We start from the raw sequence: 12321 nt of genomic DNA, 5'->3' as shown, positions 1-12321 counted from the left end.
CCTCCCACCACCACGAAGCCTTCCTCCCAAGTCCCAACGCCGAAGCCTTCTTCTTCGCGGACAAAGCAGAGATCCCCCACCACTGGTGCACCACAAACACGAAGTCGTCGTACAACAAGCCAACACCCACTGACCCAGCACCAGCAGGCCAGCACCACGTCACCACCCACTGACCCAACAAGCCAGGACAGCACCACGCTAGTGAGATGCCACCACCTAGCAACGTTTTTAGGTTCTGGCCATGATCAACAATTCAACACAGCACCTCCCAGTCTCCCACCCAGCCACTGATTCAAATCAATATGGAGCCCGAGCCATTGATTCAGGTAATGTTTACCAATTGCTGTTTACTGATGTATTGTTGCTACTTACTGTTTGTCAGGTAATGTTGGTAACTTGGTATTGATGAATTATTTCATTGTTAGATTCTTATATTAACTAGAAGAGGAAATGTTCAACATAAAAAAAGGGTAGAGAGGGATAGAGGGTAGTTGTTTATGGTGAACAAGAACAAAGAAAACTTATTGTCATCAACATAATAATACTGTGTGTTCTTTGATCCAAACTCCTAATGCATAATTATAAGAACAAATAAGTAGTTGATATAGATTAGACAGCTATTGAGCACAATGGAACATCCATCCATCCTGTTCTAGTTTCAAATATATTGCAACAATAATACATGAATTGAGTAATTTGTTTTATTGTTTTACTTGTTATTGATTCATTGATTTCATTGTTGCTGGTTGTTATTTTATTGCTGGTTTAGTGTTCATTATTTTATTTGTTTTTCATTGTTTAGGGAAATTTCTTCTGATTGCTGGTTCACTGATCATTGATTCATTGTAATTAAGTAATTTGACTAATTTCTGTTCAATAATCATTGATTCATTATTGCTAGTTGTTGTTAACTTGTTATTGTTTTATTTGTTTTTCATTGTTTAGGAAATTTATTTTTTTATTTGTTTTATTGTTTTACTTGTCACTGATCATTGATTTTATTGTTGCTGGTTGTTATTTTATTGCTGGTTCAGTGATTGTAAGTTCTTTTATCTGGTATAGCACAAGTCAGTTAATATTATGAGATACTTATTTTTATTTAATATTTCTGTGTTTTGCTGCTCCTGCTCCTACAGTTCATCTTGAAAGTTGGAATCCTATATGATCTATTTCAAGGTCAGATTGATTTTAGTTATGATGTTTCATTATGTGATTTGTTTTTTAATCTATTCATTTAACTTTTGGATTGTGGTTATACGCTTTTACACAAGTAACCTGTATTTGAGAGTAGTTGTAGATGTTGGTTACTTTTCTATACAGCTTTCTAATGGTCTATACTGAACTTTTTAATTTACGAATGCAGCATACTCACAGGGCTTCTTTCATTCATGGTGAGTGCCTTCTTTCTATTCTAATTAAATTCTTATTCCTTTCATTTCTTATCTTATTTCTTTGTTTGGAAGATAGTTGTCTTGGCTCACCAAATCAGAGTTATGGGATAAAAAATGCAAGGTATTGTTCCTTTATAGATTTAGTAGCTTGCAGTTGGTACCTTGCCATGTATGAGATTTTCTTGCGAGTTATTTATATCTGATGGACTTCATTCTTTCAGATGGACAACAGCCCAACCACCGGCAGTGTAAACACCACCTCTGCCGAGAAGCAGCGTTTAGCAAAATCTTCCCTTTCTTTCAATTGCAAGAAGTAGGTCTATTGCATCATCTTTTCCCAAGTCACCATATAATTTAGCAAGGTCTCTACAATTTGTCTCTCATTTTCTTTAATTGTTGTATTTGAATTTCTTTTCTCGTTAAATTTCATTGATTCAAGACTTTGTTAGCTATTGTGTATTTGTGTTTGTCGATTTCAATGTTATGACTTTGTGAAATAGTATGGTAGTATTTTTTTTGAATTGACTGAAAAAACCAAACAAACCGAACCAAACCGAACCGCAGTTTAATAAAACGATTGGATAAGATGGCTTTTCTCTCAAAAACCGAACCAAACCGCACTGCGAACACCCCCTAATGGTAATGAACAGGTGCTTGTAGGTAATAGTGATTCACTGCAGATCTCCAAAATTGGTAGTTCTTTAATAATAGCATTTTTATCTAATCACTTCTTTAATTTACAAAGACTGCTGCATGTGCCTAATATGAAGAACTTGTTAAGATGTTCATAAATTTATTTGTGATAATAATGTTTAGGTTGAATTTCACCTTAATATGTGTTTGGTAAAATCATAGGACTCTAAGGATACTCTTCTCCAAGGAATAGTTAAAAAAGGTCTATACTCATTTGGTTTTGAAGGTTATGGTAGGCTTAGAGAAGGGGGGTTGAATCTATGCCTTTCTTTTAAGTTGCTGTTATGACCCCTTTTAAACAAAATTACAGTTCTGATTCTGTTTGAACTCAGTAGCAGAAATTTATGAGATAATTTATTTTTGTCTCATGAAAATCAGAAAACCGAACACAGCAGAGAAGAGAAAAGCTAACACCAGCATGTATCCTGGTTCGGTTGCCTTGTGCTATGCAACCTACGTCCAGTCTCCTCCACAACAATGGAAGAATTTCACTATAGTTAACAGTATTACATACACCAATTTCACAGGATTGACCCAATCCTTTCACACTCAAGTTCTAACCTAACTTGACATTGGCTATGCTAATACCTAACTATTCACTCTTAGTGCTAACCCAACTAAGAAAAGGATACCTCACAGGTACAAGATACAAGACGTAGACATACCTAAAGAAATCTGAAATAACTCTAGGCTTTTCTCTCAAGTGTATCACTCAGCCTTTTTTCACTCATGGCTTTTACTTGAGCTTTCTCACAATGCCTTTTCTCACAAGAAATTACAGAAAGATAAACATAGAAAAGTACATTACAATCTGTAAAACATGAAGGAGATTGACTTCATCAGCAGCCTCTTTGCTATGTGCAAAACCAGATTTGCAAACCTCTGATACAGTTCTTCAGTATTGGCCGAATGCTTCTTTGAAAGAAAGCATTATCCAAGTAGAGGAACTTCTTTTCAGAACACTATTCTCACACTCTGGTTTTCTCTCCTTGCTTTCTGAATGAACACCAAGCTTCATTTATCTCCTTGCATGTTGCTGGGATCTTCTTCCAAGGTCAACACCTTGAGCCTTGAGCTTCACCAACCCACAGATTCACTTTTTCACATTAAACCTTAGAGTAAAAACTTTGCTTTTGACTCCTTCATCTTGACCGAAAGCCACAAAGCAGTAACCATAGAAATCTTCTCATGGTCAACTTGATCTTAGCCATTGAGAAACTACTTGGTCCCCAAGAGATAATCTTGACCATTGATGTACAGCAGTGGTGAACAGAGATTACTTTCTTTATTTACCCCAAATTAGGGATTTCCAAGCTGTCTCTTTTTTGCTTGACCGAAGACATTTGACATCATAAACAGATGTTTCCAATGGTAAAACCCTATCTCAGCCATTGAAAACCAACTTGGTCTCCAAGATACACTTGTACCGTGGATACACAGCAGATTAGAGTAGAAATCAACTTTCCCTTGTAACCCATTTTTGGAATGGCAGAGTGTTGGGAAGAAGAGAAGAAAATGAGATGCATGTAGAAGGAAATGAAAATCACCTTTAACTTCTGACCTCTTCTTGATATAGATTGATGATGGGTGATTAGACTTCTATCATTTGCTTAATCTTCTCTTTCTTGCTTCTTTAGTGAATAGCTTAGGGAAGAAGCTCTCTCTTTCTTTTTTCTGAGTTCTGACCAAGAGGGGACAGCTTAACGTTGCTTTTGGGTGAGAGCAAGATGGAAGAGTTTGAATGAGAGAGGCAACGAACTGGGCTTGGATCGGATCTTTTTTTCATTCAGCCCGTTGCCTTGTATTCTTTGTTTCTTTTGGGCTTCGTTTGCATTTTAGCCCACCATCCTTATTTATATGTTTCTTTCATTCACTTGGGCTGCTGCTGCATTATATTTATTTTTGGCCTGCAACATATCATCATAAATAATCAGCAGCATATAATTATAAATAATTAATATTTAATTATTTATTTTGCCCAATAAAATAATGTTTGTCATCACTAATTAATTTAGTTAATTTCTTAACTCAACAATCTCTCCCTTGATGACAAACATGATTTAAGCAATAATCAAAAGAAAATGAATTTGAGTAAGGTTTAGAAACTCCCTTTGATTTTTGTCATTTGCTTTTATGTTGCTCCCCCTTTCCTTTTCAAGAATAGCTCCCCCTGGATTTATGCTTTCCTCTTTGTTCCTGTTTTACATTTTACTTAAAGAGAACACAATAGAGAGCTATACACATTTATCTTATCTAAGGAATACCACATAATCAGCCCAACATCACGCTAATGTCAACAGCACAAAGATTCAACATGTGAAAGCAATTTTTAATGCAGCAATCAGATAAAAATCCCAAAAGAAACACTAGTAGCTACAGCAATTACAAAAAATTCCTAGGACACATTTACCATCTAGCATCCTATTGCTATTACTCCCCCTTTTGTCATCAAGGGTGGATAATATGCAAGATCGACAAAAACAACACCTTATAACCTCCAGAAGAGAGTTAGTGCATAGTTCTAATGAATTAACAAAGGTGCAATGTTATCCAAAATTATTACAGTCAGCCAAAAAAACAAAACAATTCAACAGTAGCAAAAGAAACAGAATTCATCAGACAAAATGGGCAGACAGCAGCAGCTTCATGAAACAATTCTTAGGCATCCGAACCATTTCCTCCGAATCAACTTCTTCATCAGCATCAGTGGCAGGGTCTTCATCCTTTTGAAGGTTATCAATGGAAGTCATGAACACAGCCACTCTATCTCTTGACTTACGGAGGAAATTTTCGCGCTTGCTTGCTAGCTTCCTTTGCTCGTTGCTCATAGCAATCAAGTGATTTGATTGGGAGACAAACTCCTGAACAAAATCCTTGACAACATTCAGCAGGGTAGATTTTTTGGCCAGTAGAGATGGAAGTACCCTCGGTGGAAGGAGGAGGATATTCCTCAGGGATAAAGTCATCATCATCATCATCATCATCCAATACCACTCTCTCTGAACAAGTGGGTCCCTTTTGCTGTTTCAATGAACCAGCCCCTTTTAGATATGAATGTCGCTTAACTTGAGGACATAGACAATAATGCCAACACAACAATCTAATGTATATACATGCTTATCTAGAATTCTATGGTTGCACAAAAGTCTAATAATCCATACAAGCACATATTGCAAACTATGGCAGCTTGTAACAAGCAATTCACCAGCACAACATAAAGTTCAAATGACTTAAAGTCATCCAAGTTTAGTTCACAAACAAGTCAGCCAAGTTCAGTTCATAAACAAGTCAAACATGTTTCATTTCATAAACACAAGTCAATTAACAAACACAAGACTAATCAAAACTAATATCCAATAATCTCAGTAAGTCTTATGTCTTATCAAGCCTCATATATGCATTTTTCTCCCTTTTTGTTATCAAGGTGGGAGAAATAAAACAAAACAGAACCTGCAAAATAGAATTCTCAAATAAGACATTAGCACAATTAAAACAGAAGTTGCAGTTTTCCAAAAATTGAAATGATGATAATGAGAAATGTTAAAAGATATGCACAATACATGAATAGGTTTGCAATTGCAGCAAGTTAAGAGTGTTCTTGGAAAAAGAAAGTTTAGAACCCTATTCCAAGAAAGTTCAAAGCCCAGAAGATAAAGTTCAAAGTGATGGTTCTTCTTCTGCCCAGAATTATCTCATCCGAACTAGACCAAACATTCAAGGACTTCCCAAGGAAGCAACATAAGCCTGAAGTGCTTCTTGTATCAACTCTATCACCAGCAAAATCTGAATCACAATAACCAACTACAGAAAAATCATCAATCTTAGGATACCAAAGACCAAAATTGGATGTGCCATGAACATATCTAATGATCCTTTTAACTACAGAAAGATGTGACTCTTTTGGTTTGGATTGGAACCTAGAACACAATCCAACACTTTGCACAATGTCGGGTCTAGAGGAAGTTAAGTACATAAGAGAACCAATCATTCCTCTATACCTACTCTCATCAACATCTTTCTCAGTTTCTCCCTTATCTAATTTAGAATTAGGATGCATGGGAGTTCCCATGGGTTTGGCATTTTCCATACCAAATTTCTTAATTAATTTCTTGACATACTTTTCTTGATGAATGAAAATACCTTTTTCAGTTTGTCTAATTTGCAGCCCAAGGAAAAAATTAAGTTCACCCATCATACTCATGTCAAATTCACTTGTCATGAGTTTTCCAAATTCAGAACAAAGGGATTCATTGGCTGATCCAAAAATAATGTCATCAACATATATTTGAACTAGAATGAAGGAATCATTAGAATTCTTGGTAAAAAGAGTTGTGTCAGTGGTGCCTCTTTGAAAACCATTTTTCAAAAAAAAAGAGCTAAGTCTCTCATACCAAGCTCTAGGAGCTTGTCTTAAACCATAGAGAGCTTTAGATAATTTGAAAACATGATTAGAATGCTCTTTATTTTCAAAACCAGGAGGCTGCTCCACATACACTTCTCTATCTATCACTCCATTCAAAAATTCACATTTCACATCCATTTGATATAATTTAAAACCACAATATGCAGCATAAGCTAAGAGAAGTCTTATGGCTTCCATTCGGACAACAGGGGTAAAGGATTCATCAAAGTCTATTCCTTCTTCTTGGTCATATCCTTGTGCCACTAGCCTTGCTTTGTTTCTTGCAATGCTATCATCTTCTCCCAACTTGTTCCGAAATATCCACTTGGTGCCGGTCACTTTCTTTCCACTTGGCCTTGGAACCAAAGTCCATACTTGGTTCTTTTCAAACTCAAGAAGCTCATCCTCCATAGCTTTAACCCAAGAAGGGTCACTGAGTGCTTCCTTGACATTTTGAGGATCTATTTGTGAAAGAAGGGCAATGTTTGATCATTCATTTGCCTTTCTAGTGGAAGACCTTGTTTGCACTCCATGAGAGACGTCTCCAATGACAAATTCCTCAGGATAATTTTTCAAGAATCTCCATTCATGAGGTCTGGTGGACTTGGAGGCAGTTTGAGAAGCCAAGGGATTCTGGGTGATGCTGGCTTCAGGATTTCCTTCAGATTCATGAGACAAAATGGAATTGTCTCTCGAATTTTCAGCAGTTGCAGTTTCTAGTTCAGTTTGACCAGAATTTCCTTTTTCATCATTTTGAGTGGTTTCATCTTCCTTTTGAGCTTGATTTCCTGCATCACAATCTTCCAAAATGCTTTGCACCAAGTTAGTATCACAAAATGAGATATGTATGGAATCCTCAATAATCCTAGCATATTGATGATAAACCCTATATGCTTTACTAGTTGTGGAATATCCTACAAACAAACGCTCATAAGCCTTTGGATCAAATTTTCCCAAATTTTCTTTGTTATTTAAAACAAAACATTTGCATCCAAAGATGTGCAAGTAATCTAAGTTTGGTGGGTAGCCTTTCCAAAGTTCATAAGGGGTTTTCTTCAAAAATTTTCTTATGATTGTTCTATTCAAAATGTGGCAAGCTGTGTTAACCGCTTCAGCCCAAAGAAATTTTGAAACATTACTCTCACAAAGCATAGCTCTTGTCATCTCTTGTATGCCTCTATTTCTTCTTTTCACAACACCATTTTGTTGTGGTGTTCTTGGACAAGAGAAATTGTGAGATATTCCAAATTCCTCACAAAAGGATTCAAATAAATTATTTTCAAATTCAGTTCTATGATCACTCCTTATAGAAGAGATTTTCAAATCCTTTTCATTTTGAATTTTCTTACAAAAAGGTTCAAAGGCCGAAAAGGCTTCATTTTTGTGTGCAAGAAATAAAATCCAACCAAACCTAGTATAGTCATCCACAATTACTAAACCATAATGTTTACCACCTAGGCTTTGAGTTCTTGTTGGACCAAATAAATCAATGTGTAGCAACTCAAGTGGTCTTTTAGTAGAGATGTCTTCCTTTGGTTTAAAAGAACTTTTTGTTTGTTTTCCCATTTGGCAAGCATCACAAGTGATATCTTTGTCAAACTTTATCAAAGGAAGACCTCTTACTAATTCTTTTTTTTTTACAAGTTTGTTTATTTGAAACATACTTGCATGGCCTAATCTCTTGTGCCATAACCACTTTTCAGATTCTTTAGAATGAAGACAAGCTACATTTTGATCCTTTAGTTCATCAAGAGTAAGTCCATACATATTATTAAAACGCTTGGCAACAAACATCACTTCATTTGTTCTTTTATTAACGACACATCATTCAAGTCTTTTGAAAATTACTAAATATCCTAAGTCACACAGCTGACTTATACTCAAAAGGTTGTGCTTCAAACCACATACCAAAAGTACATCATCAATGAAAGTAGATTGTTCATTACCTACTTTTCCAACAGCAATGATTTTACCTTTACCATCATCTCCAAAGGTCACAAAACCTCCATCATACTTGTTTAGTTTGATGAAGTATGTTGACCTTCCAGTCATGTGCCTTGAACATCCACTATCCATGTACCACATGTCCTTTTTGTTCTTGGATGCTAGGCAAATCTGCATGAAGAGTTTCAAGTAACCTTAGGTATCCAAATTGATTTGGATCCTTTGAAGTTCATCCATCTTGGTTGCCCAAGTGCATTGAAATCACAAACAACATTGTAAACTTTGTTTCCAACAACTCTTTTTTCAATGAAACATTGTGCATATGAGTGACCAAATTTCTTGCAATTGACACAATGATTTTCTGATGTGTGTCACTGAAATTGAGGTGAGTTATATTGCTTGAAATGATTAAAGTGTTGAAATTTTCTGCTTTTTAGAGGAGATGTATTTCTTTTGACAAACTGATTTTTATTAAATTTATTCCTCTTTGCAAATGCATTTTCACCAGAATTTCTTTGAACATTTTTACCTTTCGAATATGAGGTTTTGTTGTAAAATGGTGGTTTCTTGAAAGCAGCCTCATTTTTCGAAATGTAACCCAAACCTGGCCGGTTTGAACTCGGATCAGTTCTTGGTGAAGGCTCAGTTTCACTTGTGTATACTTCATCAAATTTTTCTTCACAAGTTGAAATATATCCAACACCTGATCTGTTTGGTATGGATTTGGTATTTGATGAAGAAGCCACAAATTTTATAGAGGAAGTGTTGAAAACTGCATCTTCCTTGGCTATGTAGCCTAAACCAGATTTTTCAAACAATGGTCTTTGACTTGCAAGTAATTTGTCCAAGTTACTAGAACCTTGAGCAAATTTTGCTAAGTCACCATTCAGCCTTTTAATCATATCATTTAATCTTTCATTTTCAGCAATTAACTCATGAGAAGGATCCACAATGTGCTTTCCTTTTAATTTTTCAAGTTTAGATTTTAGAAATCTGTTTTCTTCAATGATGTCCAAAGCACATTCAGTTTCCTTCACTTTTTCTTTTAAAAAATCATTTTCAGCTCTTAACACATCTCTTTCAGATCTGCATTCATTGTACTTGTCAAGCAGTTTTGAGGTGTTTAAAGTGAGATCATCAATAATAGCATGTAAGTCCTCAATGGTCAAATCATAATAATTTACCTCATCAAGATTTTTGTTTCCAGCCATGAAGCAGTCTTTGTCATCTCCTTCAGATTCTTCTTCTTCATTTGAGTCATTCTCAAGATCCTCCCAAGCTGCCATGAGTACTCTCTTCCTTTCCTTCTTTCCTTTGTCCTCCTTTTTGAGGTTTGGGCAGTTTAGCTTGAAGTGTCCAGCCTCCTTGTAGTGATGGCACATCACTTTGCTCAAGTCGATCTTGTGCTCCTTTGAGCTTGAACCCTTGTTCTTCATCATCCTTCTAAATTTCCTAGCAAAAAATAAAAGCTCGTCATCTGAAATACCATCACTAGACTCACTCTCTTTTGGTTCTATTTGTGACTTGAGGGCTATTCCCTTTTTCTTTGAGTCTGTGTTTGTGTGTGTGGCTTCATAGGCAAGGAGTTTTCCTCTCAGCTCATCATAGGTTATGGGACTTATGTTGTTACTCTCGGTTAGGACAGTGGCAGTGTTTTCCCATTCTTTTGTGAGGCTTCTAAGGAGTTTTCTCACCAAGGTTTGTTCTGCATAGTTTGTACCCATAGCATCAAGGTTGTTGATTATGATTGAGAATCTCTCAAACGCTTCATCAATGCTTTCTCCATCCTTCATGCTAAACATCTCGTACTCTTTTTGCAGCATATCAATCCTCGTTTCTTTGACTTGTTTAGTGCCTTCATGTGTAACCTGGAGTTTTTCCCAGATTTTTTTGGCTGTCTTGCATCTAGACACCTTCTGGTACTCTTCAAAGCTGATAGCACAGTGAAGAAGGTTGATTGCTTTAGCATTCAGCTCTATCTTCTTCTTATCATCCTCATTCCATTCAGCTTCTTCTTTTGGAGTCACCACTCCATCAGCACTTATTTTTGTTGGGATCTTTGGACCGCTCACGACAATCTTCCATATGTTGTAGTCAATGGATTGGATGAAAATCCTTATCCTTTCTTTCCAGTAGGAGTAGTTCTTCCCGTTGAAGAAAGGTGGCCGGTTGTTTGACTGGCCTTCAGTGAGGGTGTAGGCAACTGTGGTTGTGCCCAAGTTGTTCGCCATTGGATCTTTGCTCCAAGCGGTTAAGCTTGATTCTTGAGACCTTAGCTCTGATACCAATTGAAGGTTGTGGTAGGCTTAGTGAAGGGGGGTTGAATCTATGCCTTCCTTTTAAGTTGCTGTTATGACCCCTTTTAAACTCTGTTTGAACTCAGCAGTAGAAATTTATGAGATAATTTATTTTTGTCTCATGAAAATCAGAAAACCGAACACAGCAGAGAAGAGAAAAGCTAACACCAGCATGTATCCTGGTTCGGTTGCCTTGTGCTATGCAACCTACGTCCAGTCTCCTCCACAACAATGGAAGAATTTCACTATAGTTAACAGTATTACATACACCAATTTCACAGGATTGACCCAATCCTTTCACACTCAAGTTCTAACCTAACTTGACATTGGCTATGCTAATACCTAACTATTCACTCTTAGTGCTAACCCAACTAAGAAAGGGATACCTCACAGGTACAAGATACAAGACATAGACATACCTAAAGAAATCTGAAATAACTCTAGGCTTTTCTCTCAAGTGTATCACTCAGCCTTTTTTCACTCATGACTTTTACTTGAGTTTTCTCACAATGCCTTTTCTCACAAGAAATTACAGAAAGATAAACATAGAAAAGTACATTACAATCTGTAAAACATGAAGGAGATTGACTTCATCAGCAGCGTCTTTGCTATGTGCAAAACCAGATTCGCAAACCTCTGATACAGTTCTTCAGTATTGGCCGAATGCTTCTTTGAAAGAAAGTATTATCCAAGTAGAGGAACTTCTTTTCAGAACACTATTCTCACACTCTGGTTTTCTCTCCTTGCTTTCTGAATGAACACCAAGCTTCATTTATCTCCTTGCATGTTGCTGGGTTCTTCTTCCAAGGTCAACACCTTGAGCCTTGAGCTTCACCAACCCACAGATTCACTTTTTCACATTAAACCTTAGAGTAGAAACTTTGCTTCTGACTCCTTCATCTTGACCGAAAGCCACAAAGCAGTAACCATAGAAATCTTCTCATGGTCAACTTGATCTTAGCCATTGAGAAACTACTTGGTCCCCAAGAAATAATCTTGACCATTGATGTACAGTAGTGGTGAACAGAGATTACTTTCTTCATTTACCCCAAATTAGGGATTTCCAAGCTGTCTCCTTTTTGCTTGACCGAAGACATTTGACATCATAAACAGATGTTTCCAATGGTAAAACCCTATCTCAGCCATTGAAAACCAACTTGGTCTCCAAGATACACTTGTACCGTGGATATACAGCATATTAGAGCAGAAATCAACTTTTCCTTGTAACCCATTTTTGGAATGACAGAGTGTTGGGAAGAAGAGAAGAAAATGAGATGCATGTAGAAGGAAATGAAAATCACCTTTAACTTCTGACCTCTTCTTGATATAGATTGATGATGGGTGATTAGACTTCTATCATTTGCTTAATCTTCTCTTTCTTGCTTCTTTAGTGAATAGCTTAGGGAAGAAGCTCTCTCTTTCTTTTTCTGAGTTCTGACCAAGAGGGGACAGCTTAACGTTGCTTTTGGGTGAGAGCAAGATGGAAGAGTTTGAATGAGAGAGGCAACGAACTGGGCTTGGATCGGATCTTTTTTTCATTCAGCCCGTTGCCTTGTATTCTTTGTTTCTTTTGGGCTTCATTTGCATTTTAGCC

At 36.6% G+C, this 12321-nt stretch overlaps 1 protein-coding gene across 1 annotated transcript; it reads right to left on the bottom strand.

The window, feature by feature from the left end:
- Positions 1 to 4699: 4699 nt before the first annotated feature.
- Positions 4700 to 10661, bottom strand: LOC148554196 (uncharacterized). The gene is made up of 2 exons (XM_088495032.1): positions 9504 to 10661; positions 4700 to 4945 (listed from the first exon to the last, which is right to left on the bottom strand). The coding sequence occupies exons 1-2, from the start codon at positions 10659 to 10661 to the stop codon at positions 4700 to 4702; spliced, it is 1404 nt and encodes a 467-aa protein (XP_088351158.1).
- Positions 10662 to 12321: the final 1660 nt, after the last annotated feature.

The sequence above is a fragment of the Arachis ipaensis genome, chromosome B7 (assembly GCF_059453495.1).
Source record: "Arachis ipaensis isolate K30076 ecotype BB chromosome B7, ASM5945349v1, whole genome shotgun sequence".
NCBI lineage: Eukaryota > Viridiplantae > Streptophyta > Magnoliopsida > Fabales > Fabaceae > Arachis > Arachis ipaensis.
This window is presented reverse-complemented; position numbering and strand designations above follow the sequence as displayed.